Source organism: Trifolium pratense, linkage group LG7, assembly GCF_020283565.1.
Source record: "Trifolium pratense cultivar HEN17-A07 linkage group LG7, ARS_RC_1.1, whole genome shotgun sequence".
Classification (NCBI taxonomy): Eukaryota; Viridiplantae; Streptophyta; class Magnoliopsida; order Fabales; family Fabaceae; genus Trifolium; species Trifolium pratense.
In genome coordinates, this window is record NC_060065.1 from 36,188,823 (window position 1) to 36,213,040 (window position 24,218).

The following is a 24,218-nucleotide window of genomic DNA, read 5'->3' on the forward strand; positions in this document are numbered from 1 at the left end:
AAAGACAACAATGATGAACCCTCCATCAAAATCAAAATTAAAGACGTAGAAGGTTTCTCTCTTCCTTTCCCGCTCCCTCCATCAAAATCAAAATCAAAGACGTCGAAGGTTTCTCTCTTCCTTTCAATTTTCATATACACATACCAATTACAAATCTTAATCTTTTTTTATTTTTGAATTTCAGAGTTTAAAGCGATGATTGATAAATGCCTAAAAGGCGACAGACAAATGGATCGACGAATTTATTCCGGAACCTATTGATGATGAATTGGTGGACGAATTTATTCCGGAACCTATTGATGATGTTGATGATCAGGATTCTGAAGAAGGTTTTGAGGTGGTGCATGAAACTGATGAGGAAATTGTCTTGAAGAATGGTTAAAGGAACAAAAGCACATTAATTAGTGGTTGAATCGAAAATAAAATTCTTAAGTCCCACATCGGGTAATTAAGAAAATTCTAATGTGTATTTTGAGAATAAAAAATCCTACTAAGTTGCATACTATTGATTAATTGGCACATTTTTATTTTGAGCCAGACTTTGCTTAAAAGTCAATGTTTCCTATTTGACTTTTTTAAAGCCGTTACCCTCACGTGTTCGGTTTGGGTCAATTATTATGTTTTATCATAAATTCCAGTCATCCTAATATTTGGCAGCAAAATTCTTCTAATGAATCATCTTATACCCTATTATGCTATGCAATAATGTTCATGCTACTACCACTTCAGGTATGTTACATTTTATAAGATAAGATGTTCAAGTAGTTTTATGGAAAAAAATATTGATGTAGGTATGTCAGTATGTGAGTATGTATATTAGCTAGATAATAGATCATGAAGGTACCACTATACCATTGAATTTTTCTTATAATATTTAGTTAACTATTGTTGTTAACCACAAGGCGGTTGTTGTTAATTTACAACGGTAAGCATCTTGTTTATATTAGTACTTGTATTGATATTTATTTGGTTCAAGAGGGATCAAAGTATCACTAGTTCCTTCAAAATTAAGAATGGTTATAACACCATATTCCCTTTGATTTAAATGGTCTTATTTACCATATTCCCTTCGAGGTTGATAGTCTACTTGCACAATTTTAGGCATTGCCGCGAAACATCTTAAATCTTCTGTGGCAGAAAAATTATTTTAAACGGTTTTTAACTCCAATAACAACAGATAAGTACTAATATGGATGATAAGAAATGGGATGACCTTGTTCAAGATCATTATTGAACATAATAAGCTCTCCTATTGAAAATGATTTCTAGGAATGTCTTATGATTTCCCTTGCACTTTTTATGACTAGGTTGTGGAATAATTCTTTTTGTCGTGCACTTCCCAAAAATTTAAAAATATAAGTAGCAAATTTGGACAAAAAGAAAAACAGTTCACATTCTAGGATGCGAATCAAGTTTGCTAATTAAGTAGTGAATCTTGTATCCAATTGAGGCATAAGTGGCTTGCTTTTTGTTTTTTTGTTACAACTACTTTATGACTTAAACTAGTTAAGGGTTGTTGATATTGTGGGGTTAGTGGAACTCAGTTTAGATATTTTGATGAGTGGTATGAATATTTTTTAAAAATAGTTCAGTAGTTTAACGAGTTGAAACTTACTTGAGTAGTTTGCGCCCTGTGAGTTCTTTACTTGAGTAGCAAATGGGTATTTTTAAAATTTCTAGGCGCGTGTGGGAAGATCCAGAGGGCGCAAAAAAAAAAACTCAAAATAGGAACATAGGCAATAGCATTAGCAAATGAGCACCCCCGCCATTTTCTCTAACAAAATTCCTTCCAAGATTCACAGGAAATTACACAAAGAAAAGCTTTATGAGGTGGGGATCTGGATCCAAAATAGGAACATAGGCAATATTTGGGACATGAGCAGGCTCTTGCCCTAATTTCGTTTCAAATGAATATTCTCATAAATTACTCAATAAGGAAATTTTCTGAGTATAAATTAGGACCGTTCAAATCCAAACTGACCCAGCAGCATAAGGATATTACGTGTTAGAATCCATAATATCACTCTTGAACGGTTCTAATTTGTATTCAAATACAAATCTGATGAAAATTCCTACAGCATGTTTATACAAAAAATGCCTTGTTGAGTAATACATGCATAATGTACATATAGAGCAAATTCCTAGAATACGTTATTTTGTTACAAGCAATTCTATGGCCAGATATCTTGTTGTTGGAAACAAACCCTTGTAGAAGAATCTTGGTTGGAATCTAAAAATTACAATCATGAATCTGGTAATACACATGAGAAAAAGTTCTGCAATGCTCCTACTCAACAAGTGAAATGAAATTTGATTTGTATCTTTATCTTTACGCAATATTGAAGTTATACAGAATAACACCAATCTTCATCCATCATAAATGGCTAGTACTTGAGCGAGATGAACTGCCCCGACTACTTAATTTCGAACGATCTCTCTTAATCAAGGCTTCCAGATTCTGAAAACACCTCAATGGTCTAACCTGCAGATGTTACAAGGAGCAAGAAGCAAAATCTGTTACATTGTATTAATGTTTCAATGTTTAATTAATGCTAGAAATATTTCAACACAACCAGTGTCAAAATTCTTCATTCAACCAAATTCACACAATTTTGAACAAGAATATGCCGATATGGAAACATAAATGTTACCTTCTGTTGTAAATAAATAGTAAATATTCTATTATTAGGAGTAATCTTCTATTAGTAATTTGTATTTGGCCCATGAGCCCATTAGGTTAGAATAGCCTATATAAACACATTAGTGATTGTAAATTATTCATAACTTGAAATATAATAATATATATTCAGTTTTCACATGGCATCAGAGCTCTCGTTCTTTGAGGGTCTTGCTTCCGCATAAACCCTAGCCACCTTCATTGCGGTCATAAACCCTAACTGCCTTCATTGCAGGATTAGGATTTGTTACTACTGCCTTTATTGCAGTTTTCAGCAAACAGTTGCGAAATCACTGTTTACGTGGTACTGTTCATCCATGACACTGTTCACGCGCGTACTGTTCATAGCAGTACTGTGCATCACTGTTCATTCAAAAAAAATAATAAAAAAAAAACTTGGATTTTTTTCTATTTTGTTCTCCTTATTAAGACAATCACATGACATCGGTCAATATGTCAAAAAAAAGGATTTGTTCCACTCAACCAAGATGAAATAAAGAGGTTGAAATCTTTTCTTAGTGAATTGGAGACACCAACAACGGTTACAACTTCTCTGGCATATTCAGGTATGTTTCCGTTTCCACTTTCTCTTGGTAAGTCTCAATTTTCTGTTGGATTTAATGCTTCGGATAAACCCTATAACCAATATTGGATACTGGATTCTGGAGCCACTGACCACATGACACCCTTACCCACACAATTTTCCACTTATTCACCTTGTCTCAATAACAAGAAAATATCCACAGCAGATGGTACCCTTTTAACTGTAGCAGGTCAAGGAGATATCCAAATAAGTCCATCTATAATCCTACGAAATGTCTTTCACATTCCCAAATTGTCTACTAGCCTAATTTCCATACAAAAACTCACCAAAAACCTATCATGTAATGCTATTTTTTATGACAATGCTTGTGTTTTTCAAGATAAGCATTCGGGGAGGACAATTGGAAATGCGAGAGAATGGAATGGTCTTTATTACTTGGATAACCAAAATCTCTCCCCAAATCCACTCAACAACAACAACTCACTTTTTTCGGAATCAATTAAGACCAACAGGGATAAGGTCTTTCTATACCACCGTCGTCTTGGTCATCCTTCATTTAGAGTCATGAAACAAATATTTCCTTCCTTTTTTAAAAATTTAGATGTTGAGAGTCTTTGTTGTGAGGTGTGTGAACTTGCTAAACACAAACGTGCCTCTTTCCCGGTCAGTAACAAAGTGAGTACTTCTCCATTTTATTTAATTCATACTGATGTGTGGGGTCCTTCTAATGTTCCAAATATATCGAGTGCTCGATGGTTTGTAACCTTCATCGATGATTGCACTCGGGTTACATGGGTCTACTTACTAAGACAAAAGTCTGAGGTTACCTCTGTGTTTCTACATTTCTTCTCATTGGTAAAAAACTAGTTTGGAGTGAGTATTAAGAGGGTCAGGTCTGATAATGCCAAAGATTACTTCAATCAAGGACTTAATTCCTTTTGTCAAAAAGAGGGTATTATTCATGAGTCCTCTTGTGTCAAAACACCCCAACAAAATGGGATTGCTGAGAGAAAAAACAGGCATTTGTTAGATCAAACACGTGCTATATTATTCCAAAATAAGGTTACCAAGAAGTATTGGGGAGAGGCGGTTTTAACCGCATCGTATCTCATAAATTGTTTACCTTCTAGTGTCCTTGCCTCTAAAACTCCTATGGAGGTTCTATCCTCATTTTATCCTGATGTGTCCACCTCTTGTAATCTCATTCCTAGAATATTTGGGTGTAAGTCGTTCGTCCATATCCATAGTGATGGTAGAGGGAAACTTGATCCTAGAGCCTTAAAGTGTGTCTTTATAGGGTATTCTTCCACCCAAAAGGGTTACAAATGTTATCATCCACCGTCTAATAAATTCTTTGTCTCTCGAGATGTCACCTTTCATGAACAAGAAAGTTACTTCGCTCAAACTCATCTTCACGGGGAGAACACAAGTAAGGAAGATGAGTCTCGTATACTTCCTGACCTTAATCTCGGACCACAAGTTGAGGCTGAAACTAGAAGTGACAATGTTGAGACTGAAATTGATCCTAAAAATGTTGAAACTAGAGGTGACAATGTTGAGACTGAAATTGATTCCAAAAAAGATGGAAATGTTGGTGTTGATGTAAGATATGGGAAGAATTTAGTATACACAAGGAAAAAGAATATCATTCCTGAATCTACTCATATCCATGAATCCAATCCAACATTACATGAAGAAACTTTCCTTGACCCTTCAAAATCTAGTGATTCAATTTCCGAATTTTCTCCTGTTCAGGTACCAGAATCTAGTTCAACCTTACAAGAACCCAACCCGATAAAACATAAAAAACCAAAATCAAGAGAAGTAACACCAATACACTCTAAAGACTCGCATCTCCCAATTGCCCATAGGAAAGAAACTAGAACCTGCACCAACAAGCCACTTTACCCTCTATCCAATTACTTATGTTTTGAACAATTATCAACTACTCATAAAGCCTTCCTCACAAGTCTAAACACTACCACAATACCTACTTCCTTGTCTGAGGCATTGCCTGACAGGAAATGGAAACAAGCCATGGATTTGGAAATGGAGGCACTTGATAAGAACAATACTTGGGAATTGGTCTCTCTACCAAATGGAAAGAAACCTGTAGGGTGCAAATGGGTATACACTGTAAAATACAAGGCTGATGGATCTATTGAGAGGTACAAGGCAAGATTGGTAGCCAAAGGGTTCACTCAGACTTATGGAATAGATTACTCTGAGACATTTGCTCCAGTTGCAAAAATGAATACTGTTAGGGTGATATTATCTTTAGCAGCTAATTACAATTGGAACTTGCAGCAATTTGATGTAAAAAATGTTTTCCTTCATGGAGAACTTGAAGAAGAGATCTACATGGATGTACCCCCTGGATATCGTGAAGATATTGCTGCCAACACCGTGTGTAAGTTAAAAAAAGGCTTTATATGGACTAAAGCAATCACCACGAGCTTGGTTTGGAAGATTCACTAAAGTTATGGTTGGTTTGGGCTTCAAACAAAGTCAAGGAGACCATACTTTATTTGTTAAACACTCTAAGTCAGGGGGAGTCACAGTGTTATTGGTGTATGTGGACGACATTATCGTAACAGGCGATGATGAAGAGGAGCAGCAAATGTTAAGTCAACACTTAGCCAAGGAATTTGAGATTAAGAACTTGGGAAAATTGAAGTATTTTTTGGGAATAGAAGTGGCTCACTCTAAGAAAGGAATTTTCATATCCCAACAAAAATACATTACCGACCTTTTGCAAGAGACTGGCAAGACAGCATGCAAGCCTGCATGTACACCAATTGATCCAAATATAAAGTTGGGGAATGCAGAAGAAGATGTTGCGGTTAATAAGGAAATGTATCAAAGATTGGTCGGCAAACTAATATATTTATCACATACTAGACCTGATGTTGCTTTTGCTGTAAGCTTGGTCAGCCAATTCATGCACCAACCAAAGGAGATTCATCTACAAGCTGCACTCCGAATTGTTCAATATTTGAAAGGAACTCCAGGTAGAGGAATTTTGTTCGAACGAAATGGAAGTGTGGGACTTGAAGCATATACTGATGCTGACTATGCAGGGTCAATTGTGGATAGGAGATCAACTACAGGATATTGCACTTTTTTAGGTGGAAATCTTGTGACTTGGAAGAGTAAAAAACAAAGCGTGGTATCCAGATCTAGTGCTGAAGCAGAGTTCAGGGCAATGGCACAAGGTATATGTGAATTACTATGGCTGAAAAGCATCTTGGAAGACTTGAGGATAAAGAGTGATGAACCAATGAAACTCTATTGTGATAATAAATCTGCTATTAGCATAGCTCATAATCCAGTGCAACATGATAGGACCAAACATATTGAAGTTGACCGACACTTCATCAAAGAAAAACTAGATAGTGGTCTAATTTGCACTCCATATGTCTCTTCCCAAGGCAACCTTGCAGATCTTCTAACTAAGGGGCTGAACGGCAATAACTTTGAAAGAATTGTTTCCAAGTTGGGAATGATAAATATTCATTCACCAGCTTGAGGGGGAGTGTTGTAAATAAATAGTAAATATTCTATTATTAGGAGTAATTTGTATTTGGCCCATGAGCCCATTAGGTTAGAATAGCCTATATAAACACATTAGTGATTGTAAATTATTCATAACTTGAAATATAATAATATATATTCAGTTTTCACACCTTCCAACGTCTTTTTTGACCGATTGTATTGTAGATGGACTCCAACCTTGTTATTATTTGCCTGAATGTTGGCCTCTTTGCTGGATTCTCATTCCAGCATTCTTCAATCAACCTGTAAGCAGATATTATTAGAGAGATCGGCAAAATGTAAATTACATAACAAATCATTATCATATGAGAAAGAGAAGTAAAATTTGGAAAGGAGTTATGTTAAAAGATAAGCTTGGTGTTGTAATTTCACACTAAATAATGTGGACAAGACATAAACATTAAATCAGATTGGAAAAAATACTCATACTTAATAAATTAGTAAAATATTGTGAATTACAAGTTAAGATGAAGAAATAGTTTAACATCCTTTTACCTATTAAAATATCACCTGAAAAGCATAGAAGACTTACTCTCGAATTCCATGAGAATAACGCTTGGAAGGAGCGTGGAAGGGCGGCCTCTCTTTTGAAGCATATACTTTAGGAACCTCATCATCGCGCTTTGCAGAAAAAGGGAGGCAGCCTTCAATCATCTAAAGCGGAGCATATAGTAAACATCAGTAATCATTACATGAAGTTATATTGAATAGCAGAAAATAAGAGAACCAACTCATCAAATCACAAAGATCATATTTTTAGTAATAAAATATGATGAAACATGGAAATCATCCCCAAATGATCATTAAGATACTTCTATTCTACTATACAAAAATGATATTTTTGAGATATTTTAACAGCTCATTGATAGGTACTGGATCATCATATAAACTATATAATAGGATATAAACAGAAAGAACAAACAGAGAAGTCTCTATGAGTTACCTTCTCCTCTCCCTGGATTAGTAGAATCCAAGAAAGAAGAGTCTGAACATCTACGCAAAAAGCTTTAATACTCCCACTCAAATTCACTAATCAACCAACCTCATTTAGTTCCATTCCCTTCCTCTTTCTTTATTTATAACCTAGCATCTTTCACTCTCAATTCCTGAATAAGTAATGGAGTTACCTAACACAAAATCTACCATACTAAGCAATTCTGCACAGGGTTAAATATGTTTTTATTTCTATAAAGATTCATCTGTATTTAATCTGTACATTTAAGAAATATGTATTTTTAGTCTCTTATCAGTAATAAAAAGCACACATTTTTTGTATTTTTTCATCAATTTTATAGAGACCAAAATAAATTTTACCTATATTAATAATAATAATAAAAAACAATAAAACATTCTCATATAGTTAACCATATTATTTGTATAATGTATAGTTCCATATAAAGTTGAAACGTTAAAATTAGTTACCTCTTGTAGAATTAATGCAAATGAGAACACATCCACTTTAGTGCCGTATTCTTCTTGTTTAAAAACCTCAGGAGCCACGTAGCGGCCTATTAACAAAAATAAAAATTTTCTGTTTCAGAAAATAATTTAATGAAGCAGTATGTCTAAGACTACTGCATAGAAAATACCAAAATATCTTAGATGAATAAGAAAATATAGTATTCAGAAATTTAGATATTTAAAGTTTGCATTATTGACAGTTCTTAAGGAAAGCAGCACCCACAAGAAGTATCTTGGCAAGTTAGAGGCTTGTCTTCTTTAACTGCTAGCAACTTGCTAACCCCAAAGTCTGCAACTTTTAGGTGCCCAGAATCATCCCGCAATATATTACTGTTAGCTTACCCGTAAGCAACATTGATAAAAAAGTGTAGAATATATCAGACTATTAATCCAGATATACAGACTTAACATAAATAACTAGGCAAAAAACAATAATTTAACGAAGAAACTTACGAAGGCTCAAGATCACGATGAATAATGGGTGATGGTTTATTTTCATGCAAATAACCCACTCCCCTGCATAATTTCAAATAAAAAATGGTGTTAAGTGACACTTTAATAGACGGACATTGCAGTAGAGACATCATTATTCATAACCCCGTATATGTCTCATCTAACCCTAATTCACATAAGTGAATTTTGAGAAATTATCTCTGAATTTATCCAGAAAGTATTAACCCCATAAGAAATGTTACAGCCATAACGCTTCTTATGACATGCAATCAGCAAAACTTCAGATAAGAAACCTGGTTTCAAATACCTAGCAATATCAAGTGCAAATCTCACAGCCGTACTTGGTTTCAAAGCTCCTTTTCTTTTCATGAAGTCACGAAGATCTCCCTGCACAACATGGGGAAATGAGATCTAGATAGGAACATTTTCTATCAAAGTACTGTTAAATTTCATCAAACTAATATTCCCAGAAACACGAAGAAAATCATGTTCCTTGACAATATAGGACAAACCTTGGGAAGATATTCTGTCACAATCATCATTGGACTACTCTGTGTCACAGCACCAAGAAATTGGACTACATTTGGATGCCGAATCTTCTGGAAGAGAGCAAGCTCATCTCTGAAAGCGTTCCTGTTAGAAATCAAGTATGTTAATTATCATGAAACCATATAACACAATTAAAAATATCACTGCACAACGTTGATATACAACTCACACTTTCTCCTCATCACTAATCACATCCTCCCCGAGCTTTTTTACCGCAACCTCAGTCCCACGCCACAACGCACTACAGAAAGTCCCCTGCCATTTAAGAAAATATCATAAGATGGAAGAATCATGTATGTACACTGGAATAGAAGATTAACTAACAATGTGTTTACCTTTGTTATCTCCACACTGTTAGTAAAATCAAGTTCTTTCGGATTGATTTCATATTCCGGGACTTCTCGTGCATGATTAACATGCATAGGGGCCATCTGAAACAGTATATTCACACATGTTGCCACGCATTAGCAGAATTCAGAAGAAAAGACTGATATGCCAAGATAAATAAATGCAACAATCCTCAATTTACACACACCAGAGTCTTTGCTCCATGATTCTCCAATAGTTTGATCACGTCATTGTTTTTATAGAATATAGCATCTGCAAGGGGCTGTTTGAGAGATGAGAGATTAATAATTGTTGTTAAAAATAACAATCTTAAAATATCATGATATTTTCTTATAGTATCATATATTATCTCATAGAATTAATTTGTTATCTTAGACTATTTTAAAAGAGCAGTTGAGATTAGTTTCTACTTCTATATTCCATATTGTACCAAGATATATTTCCCTATTTATCTAAAAGGAAAAAGGAAGCACAAAGATATGACTAAAAAATCTAGCAGAAATGTAATACATTATGAATATGCACATCATTTCATTGGAAATGGAACTAAAATAAAGGAACCATTGTGATTAATATTTCAAACAGAAAGAAACCTTATATGATTTGCAGCACTAAATCAAATACATGTTTTAAACAGACACCACCCTTCTCCACTTTAAGTTTAGAACAAATGACAAGAAGCCTGTGGCATATACAGTTGATAATTTAACTTTTATTTCCTCTATAGAACTCAAGATCAAGCCTAGGCAGTTAGCCAGCTGCACCACAATAAACAAGATGTGTGCATAAAATGGCTCTAGTTCAATCTATTCTACAGGTAAGGCGAGTAACATATCTGATTCCTTCCCTTCCCTCCCTAATTTTAGTTTTTTTTTTTTTTTTTTTAACCCACTTGGGTTGGTGCATTGGTATTGGCTTGGGACCTGGGAGTGTGCTCCTCTTGAGGTCTGAGGTTCGATTATCTCTGGTGCCAATTTGAGGGGCTAATTTAGCTTCTTCAAAAAAAAAAAATAATTAGTTTTTTTTTGCCCCCATTTTAAATGGTTTTTTCAAATAAATTTTTTAGGGAGCACCAATATAACTCAAAGGCGCGTAGGTTGTCCTGAGGCTTAAAACTTTGTATCATGAAAAACACGGTCGCCAAACTCTGTAGTCCTCTGCAGTCAACATCTCAATAGCTAATGAAGAATGTATGGCTCATATTCTGACTTCATTAAATCAAGTTTCAAGTTTAAAATACAATTATAACTACAAGCGATTTGATTTTCATAAACGACCGAGATCAATGACAGGCTGGAATTCAGAGGGCAAATAACCCATATCTGTGGAACATGACATAACAAAGCAAGATTATGTGTTCTCCCTAAAATTTTAAGTTCGCCAATCTAACTGGGAGTACAATGTAATGAATGAATCCATAGTACAATGTATAGATTCTTAGAATTTGGGTGGGCCTAACTCTACCCTAACAAAACTGACATATAAGGTGAGGATGTCTCCCTAGTTATAAACAAATTTTTGAGCCATATCGCCTTCAACTTATAAACTTCGTAACATCTGAAGCATGGCCTGACTCCTGAGTGGCCTGATAGGGGTGACCCAATTGCCAGTGTCCAATGAACCTTGGATAGGCTCTAGTATCATCGCAGAATTTGGGTGGATCTAACTCTATCCCACAAAACCAGCTTGTAAGGCCAGTATACCTCCCACTTATAAAATCACTTTCATGTCATATCTCATCCAATGTAGAACTACAAAACTTCCCTAAAAGCTAAAGCTAGATTTAAACCATTACAATGCAAAGGAAATCTATATCAACATTATCTAGAAATAAATATCAACACTGTCACTAAAGTATAAACCATGTCAAGTATCAAAACCCCAACCAATGACCTATGAAACACAAACACTCCTCAGATCAGGCGTGTGACGGTGTTGGACACACGTCAGTGTCCTACACTGACACAACACATAGAATTGCACTGAATTATGTCATTTTCCTAAATTATTATCATTGTCAAGTGTTGGTGCTTCATATCCAATGACACATGATATAATCTCATACCTATAATCCTAGCTATATATTTCTCTATATCAGCACAATCTTGCACATAATCTATACCAATTAGGGTACTAATTAATTACTAAACTAAATCAGGGGTTAAGAAAAAAAAAGTAATTACCGTGCTCCCCCAACGATCTTTAGGATCAAGATCAGCCCCTTTCTCAAGCAACAACTCAACAACATGAGTCAATCCCTGACAAGCAGCAATATGAAGAGCAGTACGTCCATCAACATCTCTAAAATTAACACTCACACCTGATTCAAGAACCTCACGAATTCCATCAATATCACCTTCATTAGCTGAATACATCAACCTAACACCAGGATCAATAGTAGCAGCAACATCAGCATCATGTTGAAGTTCATCTTCTTCCCTATTTCGTTCTGGTGCTAACGATGACTGTTTCCCTAGCTTGAATCTTGTTGGGTTTTTAGCTTCCATTGCAAAATCAAACAACAAAGAAAGTGGAAAATTGATCAAGATTGAAAAATCAGATTTTGAAGATTGGGTAGTTGAAAATGATGAAGATAGAATAATGGGTAAGTCTTTGTTTATTCAATTATTCTTTGAGTTGAAGTTTTCAATTGTGTTTCAACGTGGAAAGTTTGAAGTTTGGAGAAGGAAGAGGAAGCGGTGGGTTTTACGCGTTGATTTGTGCGCGTGGCGTGTTTGATGAAATGCCAGGTCAGGGTGATTGATACAACGCGGCGTAGTGTATGAACTCCTGACTAACGTGCGCTATGACGGCTACACATATGCCGACGTTTTCTGTGTGGATGTGGAATATGGATTAAGATAAGATGAAAAATGTGTCCAAAAAAATACAATAAGATGAATTTTTTTTTATCTAAAATAAAAAATATGGAAAATGCTAAATAGTGTCCCTGGGGCACTAGTTAAGGAAGCTAAGAATAGTAAAAGTGTTTTAAAACTTATGTAGTCAACTTTTTAAAAGTGTAAAAAGTAAACTTTTCATAGCAAAAATTTTTATTTTTGGTTCCTTAACTAGTGGGCACTAGTTAACATAACCCAAAAAATATATATCAAATTAAAAATACATTTACCGAAATAAATTTAATATATATTTTCCTATTCGAGTACACTCCCTCATAAATAAACCATATCAAGCACTAGTCTCATTTTATAAGTTCACTTTGATGAACTCGTACTTTGGCTCTCTTATGCGGAGCTGAATTTGGTTTTTTCGATGTTCTCGTTGAAACATGTGGGCGCACTCCTTGCTTTTGTGAACATTGATTCGGTGCTTCACGCGGAAATTATGGCATTGGTTCTTGCTATGGAGTTGGCTCATAGTAAGAATTTGTATTATCTTTGGTTAGAAAGCGATTCATTGAATGCGTTACACGTCTTTGAGATATGAATATTTTTTTTATTAACAACGGATATGAATATTGTTCCGTGAGATTTATGAAATAGATGATCGAATTGCTTGCACTTTGGTCTTACTTTAAGTCATGCTTGTATACAAATGAGGTAGTGGACCTTTTTACCACCCACACTACGTGATGTCTTTTTACATGATAAGTTATGACTCTCTCAATACTGTACCACTTAAGCTTAATTTTCGTCTTGTTCTTTTTGGTAAGGTCTAGTCCCCCATGTAATTATTTGATTTTCTTATTTTAATAATAAGAGCTTTGAATAAACAACGGGGACGTCGCAGGATGCCAACATAATTGGAATGTCGTTTTTTACCTTGATACGCGCTTAATTTATTAAAAAAAAATTGTTTTTTCACCAAAAGTAAATGATTTTATTTGATATTTTGACAATAATAATTTAATCTGTTTGTTGATGTTTGGTTTTTAGGTTGGCAAATTCTTATCTACCCATTCTGTTAAGATGGGCTGAGTTACCCATTTGAGTTGGCTTAATCTAAACCATCCAATCTATTTTCTATTATTTATGTAATGAAAATACAAACTTTGCAAAACTAGTAAGCTAAAATCTTGTAATTGCAAAACCACCCACACAAAATTAACACCGATGATTTTCGTTTCATGATTTCATCTACTTCAGGTTTGCAAATAAATTATTTTATTTTTTCATCTCTAATTCTTCTTTTGTTAATTTCTAGATAATTTTCGTTTTTATACCGTCAAAAAAGATAATTTTTGTTTTTTTTTCTTTTCAAAATTTCGAAACTTTAAATTGCAGTGAAATATTACAAGGCTCTTGTAGATCATGATTTTTCGAAACTAATGCCACAAATTTTGTGTTTTTTCAACAATCATAGAGGGAGTAATCTAAGAAAAACCTTTTCTTTTTATGGGTTCACAAAGTTCACAAATTTTGCTTTAAATCTCATGTTTTGATGTTTAAAACTTATAATTTTGTGTTATACATTGAATTCTGGTTGACACCCACAAAAAATCGGACGAAATGGAGATGAAAAACCGAAGATAATGATGCTGGAGCAACAACCCGCGGTTTGACCCGGTTCTGGTATGGGTCGACCCGGCTGAGGTTGAAGGTGACACTGTTCATGCGCGTGTAAAGCCCACTCGCGAGTTAGAGAGAGTGAGGGAGAGTGTGATCGGTAGGAGCATCCGTTTTGTACGCCATTTTTTGCGTTGCGTTTTATTTAATGAGATTTATTTTACTGATATTTTTTTTGAATTTTTTTAAGGCATTAAATTATTTTTATAAAATATAACAACTATATTAATTAATTAAAAACAAATTAAATAGTATTATTTTAAAAAAATATATCAGAAATATAATATCATATATTATGAGTTTTATGTTGATGTTCACTTTCTTTAATAGATATTGTATAACAATGTACGATTAATTATTGAGTCGTAGTTTGTCCCGTTCTATATCCGTCTCTAATTATAACAACCTTCAAATTCTTGACAAAATCATACGATTAAATTCTATTTAAGAGACAAAAACTAAAAATTAAATTTTTTTAGCCTATTTTCGCGTCATGGAAACCAATTTAGGGGATCAAGTAATCAAATTACACGAACGTAGGGAACTAAAAACAGATAAACAATTCAATAATTGACTCGTTATTTCATGTGTTACGGTGTGTCGAGCTTCTCAAATTCTCAAACCTTTTAACTTCTTTGTTTAATAAATAATAATAAACTTTCATATTCTTTTGTAAAAAGTGTGGACCTTCTCAAATTCTCAAACCCTTTAACTTCTTTGTTTTAAAAAAAAATAAACTTACATATTCTTTTGTAAAAAAAAAAACATCTTAATTCTTTTTAAATAATTAATTATATTTACCGTCATAATATTTTCAACCTCAATCAGATATTATTTCGATTATATAAGGCAAAGCCCAACGTGCAAGCGAGCCCATTAAACCACACTCGACCCTAACTAGATAAGCATTTGGTGAGTACGACACGACGTCGACGACAACGACAACTAAAGGCTAGCTAGGCGAGTGGCACCCAAATCACGAAAAAGATGGAGTTATTCTAGTAAATTGGGATCAGACTTACCAAAATTAGTAAATTGTATGAATAGTACACACAGTCAAATTGTGACAATAATTTTGAGACGGATGGAGTAACTACTTTCTTCTCACTTTCTCTCTCCCATATTTCTTCTAAAACAAACAAACCTTAAATAAATTTTCAAGTATATACATGATTTTGGCACAAAGGTAATTTTATAATTTATATAATCTAAAAAATCAAAATTCAATGAAAACTATGATATTTATTAAAATTTACAAAAATAGGAATATTAATTTAAATTCTATAAAAAACTAAATACACTTTTTTTACAATGATAATTTTATTATTTACAAATAAGATATACCATACCTCTTATTTAGCTCATCTAACATATATAATAGAGTTATTTGTTTGGTCACGATTTTTATAAAAAAACTTGATATTGTTTATTCAATGCCGCCAGTGATTTTTTATTTAAAATTATATATGATTATTTAATTAGTTAATAACAAAATCATTTATAAAATTATAAATTATTACAAAATAATTTAGAAAAAATGTTAATGGATATGAAATTATTTGAACGAGTAATTTTGTCATTTAAATAGAATACATATCTTACTATATTATTAGGAGGCATGTTTAAAATATTAATGAACGTGGAATCCTTTTATTTATATTTTTTATATATTAAAATAGAAAGCACATGTTAACAATTTTAGCCGTCTAAACGTTGCATAATCCTTTTATGCGTTTACATTATAGTTTAACTGACAAAAATGTCAAACTTGTTAGATTAGATGTGGTAATCGGAATTCGAACCCCGATCTCTCCATTTTGTGTGTGTTGAATTTTCAATAGTTTGCCATTTTTTCCATCTATAAAAAAATAAATTAAATTATCGGTCTTTATTTTATCTCAATTGGATTTGGATTCTCTCACAAAGTGGCAAACAATTGCTTCAGAGGTGATCTCAATTGGATTTGGATTCTCTCATGCTCTTTTGATGCTTCTCTCTCTCATTTTCCTCGTATAAGGGTGATGATTCATAAAGAAAGGGAAAAAATAGTTTAGAAAAGAGATAAAAAATGAAAAAATGGTTGAGTTTTTTTTTATAAGCCATAAATGGTTGAAATTATAGTTCTTTTGATTGGACTAAACTAACTTTACCATAATTAACAAATTCAATTTTTTTCCATCAAACCATTCAATATATATACCTAATCACACTAAAAAATAAATTAAACATTTAAATTTTGACAATCAAACGATTCAATCTTATCAATTCAAAATTTAAGTTTCTAATTGATTGTTAAGTTAACATCTTTGTAAAAAAATAAGTTAGTTTTTAAAATAGAAATTAACAAAATTTCAAAAGGAATTTACTATTATACCAAAGTAATAATTAATAAAGTTTCAATTATTAAAAAAAAAAAAAGTTAAAGAAAAAATGTCACTAGTAAGGGTTGAACACACAACCTACTAGTCCCAGTTTGGGATGCGCTCAGTGACCACTGCGGCAAAGCATATGTTTGTTCAAAAGTTTTGTTGCTTAATATATATACCATATACGCTGCGTCATTAACAAATGAGTCATCTTCAACCTTCGGCTGGTGTCAAAGTGACCCGGATTTTGACCCGTACATTTATATTCAAACTCGCAAGTTTCAGATCAATTTTAACAAAAAAACCACAACCCAGAAATATCATACAAATCAAATACTACCCAAATTTCTAATATTTTCTGATTTTAATTTCGATAAAGAAGTGTTAAATCAAATACTAAAATCAAAATCTAACAAAATATGAACAAGTATAAATATTCAGATTTGCTCAAGAACTACCCAAATTTGTTGAAGAAACGCCTGAATTTGATACCATAGTATGTTACCGATTGAATTTCTATAAGAATAAGAAGAAGCATTTAGTGAGAAGAAGAAGTAAAAAGAGAGTTTTTTTGGAAATCCATAACAGGGGGAATATAGGTGAAGAAGATGGAAGAAAACGATAGAAAACCTTGAATTCCAACATGGATGAATTTTCAATTTTGTTTTTACTAGATGGGTGAATTTACAATTATTAAAAGTTGTAGTGACATAATTGAAAAATAACCACACTTTAATGAATGCACCACTATATTTGAGACATTTAGGATGGGCTGGTTGACCCATTTTTATGAAATGGGTAGGCAAGTTGTCACCTATATGAAATAGTGAAGAACATGGGCAGCAATTGGGAATGAACTTCCAGTGGAGAGAGAGATAACGAATTTGATGAGTTTGGGGACACAGAAATTTCCTTTTTCAAGATTGCGCCTCACTTTCTCAGAAGTAGCAGTGAAACAACACAAGGACAAGGGGTAAGTAAGTAATTCTGATTTCATTCACTTATTATTATTGTTACCAATGCAAAGTAGGATCAGCTAAAGATAGAACCTAACTTATCTATACAAAATTACAAATTCTGGAAATTATATAGATAATTTCTTCCAAATACTTAGTTATTACTCCCTCCGTCCCAAAATACATTATTCACATATCTTACTTTAATCCTATTTTTTTACTAATAAATAAAAACAAATATTATCGTATAAGATGTTGTTGTATTAATCAAGATAAGTATTTTCAAAATATCATATTTTTATAATTTTTACTATTATATAATTAAAAATATTAATTGTCAAAGTTATGAATTGGCATGCGTAACGCAGTCAACTGACCCACTCACCACTCAGGTGGGACAGAGGGAGTAATAGATATAGTGGAAACTTTCAAAGTGACTATATCCAATGGTCATAAGATGAGAGGTGTTATGGTTGAAAATGTAAAATCTTTAAGATCTTTGCTTGTAGTAGTTGAGCGAGTAAACAGTCATTTTGGTTCCTGAAGGTGGCAAGTGGTGTCATAATAGTCCTTGACCATTCTTGGTCAACTATATTATCCATGCTGGAAAAAGGACCAAATTAATGGTTAATCAAAACTTAATCATCTTCTCAATCTCTCACCCCCACCCTAATCCTCCATTGTTTCTTTCAAATCTGGAAAAATCTTTAAACCGAACATTTTTCTTCATCATTACTATCTCTTCATTCATCTAACTTTGAGTATGCTACATCAATAAGGTACATGATAGTGTAGAAAAAATGTCCCTATAATAGTCTTCTAAACCAATTAAAGTTCATTGACAACATTAAACATTTGAAATTGGCAGCCTCATAGTCAAGGCAATGCTGTAAACTAATGAACTGTCCATTTATGTTGTAAAAACTAATGCAATTAATATATTGTTTGGTCAGTTTGAAAAGTTTCCCCTCACAGCAACAGTGAACAAATTCCTTAGTTATATCCCTTATTGAGAATAGCTTTGTAAATTGTCTCTTAATTTTTTTTGCTTTATTTTAGTCATTTAACTTATAAATATTAGATGCAAAATCTTTTGCCCCTTAAATCACAAACATTAGGAGCCATAACATTTATAACTTAAGGAGTAAATGTCTAATTTTTATAACATAAGGGACTAAAATTAAGGGGAAAAAACTTTACCAAAATGTAATATTTGTACCTCAAGAACTAAAATAGAATGAAAACTTCAGAGATAAAATTAAAACTTAAGAATCCAATGTCGCTGGGTATATTCCCAGTTAGATGATTCCAAGACAAATTCAAAGCGCCCAAGTGAATCAACTGTTATATTCACTGGTATCTCTCCAGAAAGATCATTGTTAGAAAGATCAATGGTGGAATGAACCAAATATTTCTTCAAGTATTCAACTATTCTTCCGTTCAGGACCAATTCTGTATGCATCGTGTATGGTACATAGCCCTGAATTTCAAATGAAGAAACTGAATCATTAAAGTACGTTTGTGGCAGTTTGAAACCGTACACATCACCCAAACATGTTGGTATCGATCCTGAGAAATTGTTTTCTGCTAAATCCAATAAATGAAGAGAAGGTAGATGACATAGGTCTTTAGGAATGCTCCCTGTTAACGTGTTTCCCCGTAATAATAACTCTGAAAGGAAAGGAATGTTTTTACTTATCTCTTTTGGTATTGACCCAAAAAACTTGTTGTATTTTAGCGAGAGAGTTTGTAACCAAACACATTTCTGGAAGGCAAAAGACAGATCTGCAGAGAGATTGTTGTTGCTCAGTTCTAGGATGGAAAGAAAAGGTAATGAACATATTGAAGTTGGGATTCCACCTACCAACCTGTTGTTGGATAGATCAATGGTGTATAAGCTCTTCATACCCATCCAAAACTCGGGGATTTCCCCTGTCAAAAAATTATTGGATAGATCAAGATAACTTAAATTTTGAATCTTGTTTAAGGATAGTGGAATGCTCCCATTGAGGTTGTTATGTGAGAGATCCAAGTCCACAAAATGTGATATCTCTTCGCCAATATTGGCTGGTAATGTCCCGGATAATGAATTGTTCCTTAGGTAGAGAGCACTCAAACCAGACCAAATTTGGACTGACCCCTTCAAGTGGTTATGAGAAAAATCAACTCTAGGATAATTTGAGGATGTGAAATTCATTTCTTTGGGAAGGAAACCACTTATTTCGTTGTTAGAAAGATCTATATTCTCTAACTGAGAGGATATATTATAAAGCCAATGGGGTATTTCCCCGAAAATTCCAGCATTTTTGAGGAAGATCTTCCTCAAGGGGATTTGGTATTTGAGCCAATCAGGAAATATCGAGCCTACTTGACAATCACGAATTTCCACATAATACAAATTCTTAAATGGCGGAACCCAGTCATTTGTCACTTTCAAAACAAGTGTGTTATTTTTAGATGACACAGAGAAACTAACTAGGTTTGTGAGATTATGGAAATGGACATTTGTCATTATACCTTCCCAATAATTTTCAAGTAGGTTTAGTGAATACAGATTGGTTAGTTGACCAATACTTTCAGGAATTGTCCCATTCATCATGTTGCCTTCCAAGTCTAGAGAATCTAGATTTGATAAGTTTCCTATAGATGTTGGTATAGGACCTGAGATACCTGAGTCTGATAGATCAAGACCAAAGAGATGGTTAAACTTCCCTAAAGAATTAGACAATTTCCCAGTTAGTTGATTTTGACTCAAATACAAAAAATTTAGACTTCGGTTGCTGCAAGACATGGCCTCAATCATTTCACCTATATCATTAGTAATAAAATTATATGATAGGTCTAGAACTTGAAGTTTGCAGAGCTTCCATCTTCCAAGCATAGAAGGAACAAGATGTATTAGAGACGATTTGTAAAGATAAAGTTTTGTAAGGGTACTCATGTTAAACAACCAAGAAGGTATAGATGAATTAAAAGGATTGCAGAGAGATCAAGCACAGAAAGTGATGTAATGTTTAATAAAGGTGAAGATGGAGGGAGAGAAGCAAGGCTGCAAGAAGCCAAGTGCAACTCTAACAAAGATGGCAACTTATTCAAAACTCGAAACAACTCATGGGGCGTGTTGGTGATGTTAATAAAATTCATATTAAGATACTGAAGCGAAGACAAAGAAGAGAGCCAGCTTAAGTCACTGACTGAAAGTGGCGAGAATTGGGTAGAGATATCAAGATACTGCAAATTTGACAAATTGCCAAGATGTGTAGGGACTACTCCAGAAAAAGAAGCACGGGATATGTCAAGATAATTGAGCATATAGAGGGAACCAATAAATTTTGGAATTGAGATTCCTTCGAAGTTATTGTTACTTAGGTCCAAGTGACTCAAGTGTTTCAAATCAGCCAACGAAGGATTTATCTCACCACCGAAGGAAGACAGTGAAAATATACTTAAAGTTCTGTTGCAAATAAGATAGGGATTGAGCTCAAACTTTAGAACATGACCAGTTTGGTTGTGACATTGTATACCCTTCCAATTACAGCAATCTTCCCCAATCCAAGAAGAAAGGCAATTGGAAGGATCCTTGAGATCTTTTTTTACTTTAAGGAGTGCCACTCTCTCTTCCTTAATGCAAAGTGTGCTAACATTAAGGCTAGTCACTACGTACTGGGTTGATGTAAAAAGAAAGAGGAGTGCAATAACATAATATCTAAATATTTTTGTGTTTTCCATAGTCCCACCAGAGTATATTATGATCATATATGATTTTATGAGCACAAGAGCTTTTGATGATTACATATATATAGAACAAAGTAGCTGGTATTTTCTTGGTTGATTCTGTTACTTTTTTATTTTCAATAAAGCCTTTCAAAAATATTTTAATATTGACAAAAAAATTTATTGTGAAGCTTTCAGTGTATGTGGATGTGTCCTATATTCTGCAAATTTCATTAAGTCAAAAAGGATGCCTTGTGCAATGTCAGTAATGTTGAATTAAATTATACGACGTACTGATCAACTTCAGATTTGATCCCCGGATCCCCGATATTAAACATTCTCTTATCAGTAAAATCATTTTTATTGTTGTTAGTGCAAGTGTATTGACTTGATTTTTGTGATCTTTACAATTGCTAAGTCTTGATTTTCAGGGCTTCAAAATATAAGGAATGTGATTTGAATGAACTCTTAACTCAAGTGCTTTGCCAATGAATCATGGAGGTACCTTTCTATGACTTTCTCTGCCCCATTTTTCCTTTTGGCAATGTATATACTGATTTTTCACTCTAGCATGATGCATTGATGCGTGTATCTGACCAATATTTAATGTATGTGTGGCTTATTCTATAACAAGGCCAACTATATAGTATTTATCAAGAACTCTCCCTTCTAGCCAATTTCATTATACTCTTGTAGTTGAGTTATAGACTTTGAGTATGCTGCATATAAAGGTCTACATTACAAGTCCAGTAGTCCAGGAAGCATGTCATAAGTTAGACGCTTCAGATTGTTTGTAGTGCTAAACTGCTGAATAACCACCAATAAGTTATTCAATTGTCCTTTCAAATTCAGAATACTACTTAGTATACACTCTGAGAGAGGTATTCTTGGAATAGGATTTCATGCAGTTACTGCAAAACGCCGTAACTGATCTCAGCCGTCCGATCTAAAATCGGTGACTGAGATTGATTTAATCATAAAACTTTGTGAAACGCCAGAACCATCCGATCTTGAATGAGTGGATGACATTTGAGACTGTGTGAAAAATGAACAGCAAGGGATCTAGATGCGGTATTCTTAGAAGAGGAAAAATTGTACTGGGGTAATCGAGAATATGGGGATATAAACAAATTTTACCCTAGAAAAGAATCTAATAACTTCAGAAAAGGTTCCCTATGGTTAATTTATTTACAAACATCACGGACCTACGACAACATAGTTTATTATTGGCCAAAATGTTAAACTTGAATAGGATATTGACCAAAATGAAAGTACTTACCTATCTGTTTATGTTTTTATGTTAATTATTTTCAACAGACCCTAAAACCTATTACTAATTATTTAACACTGACAAAAAAATAATATTATGAAACTATCAGTGATGTGCAACATATCTTCTACGAATTTCATTAAGTCAACTTGAAATACATATGCACCAATGATACAAATAATGATCAATAAGGTATATGATAGTGTAGAAAAATTGTCCCTATAATAGTCTTCTAAACAAAGTTCATTGGCTTGTACTTTCTCTGTTTATCTCTTGGATTCTGTTTCTTTGTTTTATTTTCAACAGAAACTATCAAAGATATTTTAATATTGACAAAAATATTATTGTGAAACTATCAGGTGATGTGTACTATATTCCGTGAATTTCATAAAGTCAACTTTTCAGGGAGATTACATGTTTTCTATAAGAAAAGATGTACAGTTTGATTAATATGTTTATAAGTGAATAAATCATGTCATAAACTGTTTATTGTTTTAAGAATCCTCCTTGACACATTTCTTGTTTCTATTGCTTCTTAATTAAAAAAAAAAATTCTTTGCACATTTTCTTAGTAATATCTGGGATGTGACATTGGTGCATTCCTTGTGCTAGCTTTCTTGCGAATACCTGGAATGAGTCCACGGATTCTATGGTACTTAAACTTGTTGCCACTATTCCTCTATGATGTTTTTAATTATTTTTCATTTTCCTATAACACTTGATCAAAAATTGATTTAAACTAATGGATGTTGTAAAAAATAATGCAATAAATATATTGTTTACTCGGTTTGAAAAGTTGCTCCTCACTGTTAGCGGCCAACACTCAGTGGGATTTAGTCTCACGTAGGGTAGATAGGATTCGTGAGAAGAGTTTATAAAGAGGAGGCAATCCTCACCTTACAAAGTCGGTTTTGTAAGGATGAGTTAGGCCTCGATATTCATGACATGGTATCAGAGCCTCTCGGGTCTATTGTTGGGCTTCCTACATCGTTCACGTTTCAGGCCCATTGGGCCGGGCTGAAGCGTGAGGGGGTGTGTTAGCGGCCTACACTCAATGGGATCGGATAGATAGGATTCTTGAGAAGAGTTTATAAAGGTGAGGCAATCCTCACCTTACAAGCCAGTTTTGTAAAGATGAGTTATGCCTCGATATTCATGACACTCACTTCCACAGTGAACAGTTTTCTTAGTTATATCCCTGCTTGAAAATAGCTTTGTAATTGCTCAGTTGATTCATTTCTATCCACTCATATGTATGATGGTTTGGTTCTGCATATCTTATTACAATGTCAACTATACATTATACTTTTGTTCCTAGATTTCAATATGGTCTCCTAAATCTTTTCTTATATTTTCGTCCCTTAAGTTATAAACTTTAGGCGCTTTTGACCGATAAGTTATTTTTGTTCAATTTTTGCCCCTTCAATTACCAACATTGGACACTTTTATCCTTTTTTCCAGTGAATAATATTTCTAACTTAAGGAATCATTACACCTTTGTATCTTAAAAGAGTAAAATGTCTAATACTTTATTCAATAGAGATCACATATAAATAGCTATTATGTTCAAGGAAAAGGAACCTTTTTTTCCATCTCAGTTTGTTCAAAGTGAATGACAAAACCTTTACCATAGTCAGCCATTGTGTAGATCATCTCTGGCTATGGAATCTCAATCCTTGAACTTTTCAAGCTCTCTGAGGATCATCAGAGCTGGTGGACCCAGTTGATACCTGTCCCATGCATTTATGTTTGATCTATAAATGAGATGTATTAACGTGGATTTATACTTCATTTTTCAC

At 33.6% G+C, this 24,218-nt stretch overlaps 1 protein-coding gene and 1 pseudogene across 1 annotated transcript; both read right to left on the reverse strand.

Annotated features, from left to right (window-relative positions):
• Nucleotides 1–1,867: 1,867 nt before the first annotated feature.
• Nucleotides 1,868–12,411, reverse strand: LOC123896857 (integrin-linked protein kinase 1). Its single transcript, XM_045947265.1, has 12 exons — nt 11,771–12,411; nt 9,775–9,849; nt 9,575–9,670; nt 9,409–9,494; nt 9,203–9,323; nt 8,998–9,077; nt 8,691–8,753; nt 8,461–8,567; nt 8,199–8,284; nt 7,309–7,430; nt 6,908–7,019; nt 1,868–2,482 (listed from the first exon to the last, which is right to left on the reverse strand). Exons 1-12 carry the CDS (start codon nt 12,092–12,094, stop codon nt 2,375–2,377), a joined length of 1,380 nt encoding a protein of 459 aa, XP_045803221.1. The 5' UTR covers nt 12,095–12,411; the 3' UTR covers nt 1,868–2,374.
• A 6,251-nt stretch (nt 12,412–18,662) lies between these two features.
• LOC123896363 lies at nt 18,663–21,164 on the reverse strand (annotated as a pseudogene).
• Between the last annotated feature and the right edge of the window lie 3,054 nt (nt 21,165–24,218).

Coding starts and splice junctions, on each gene's coding strand:
- LOC123896857 (XM_045947265.1), bottom strand. CDS start 12,094: ATGGAAGCTAAAAACCCAACAAGATTCAAGCTAGGGAAACAGTCATCG. Junction 8,568..8,690: donor CATCGTGATCTTGAGCCTTC/GTAAGTTTCTTC, acceptor GTAAGCTAACAG/TAATATATTGCGGGATGATT. Junction 7,431..8,198: donor TTGCATTAATTCTACAAGAG/GTAACTAATTTT, acceptor GCTCCGCTTTAG/ATGATTGAAGGCTGCCTCCC.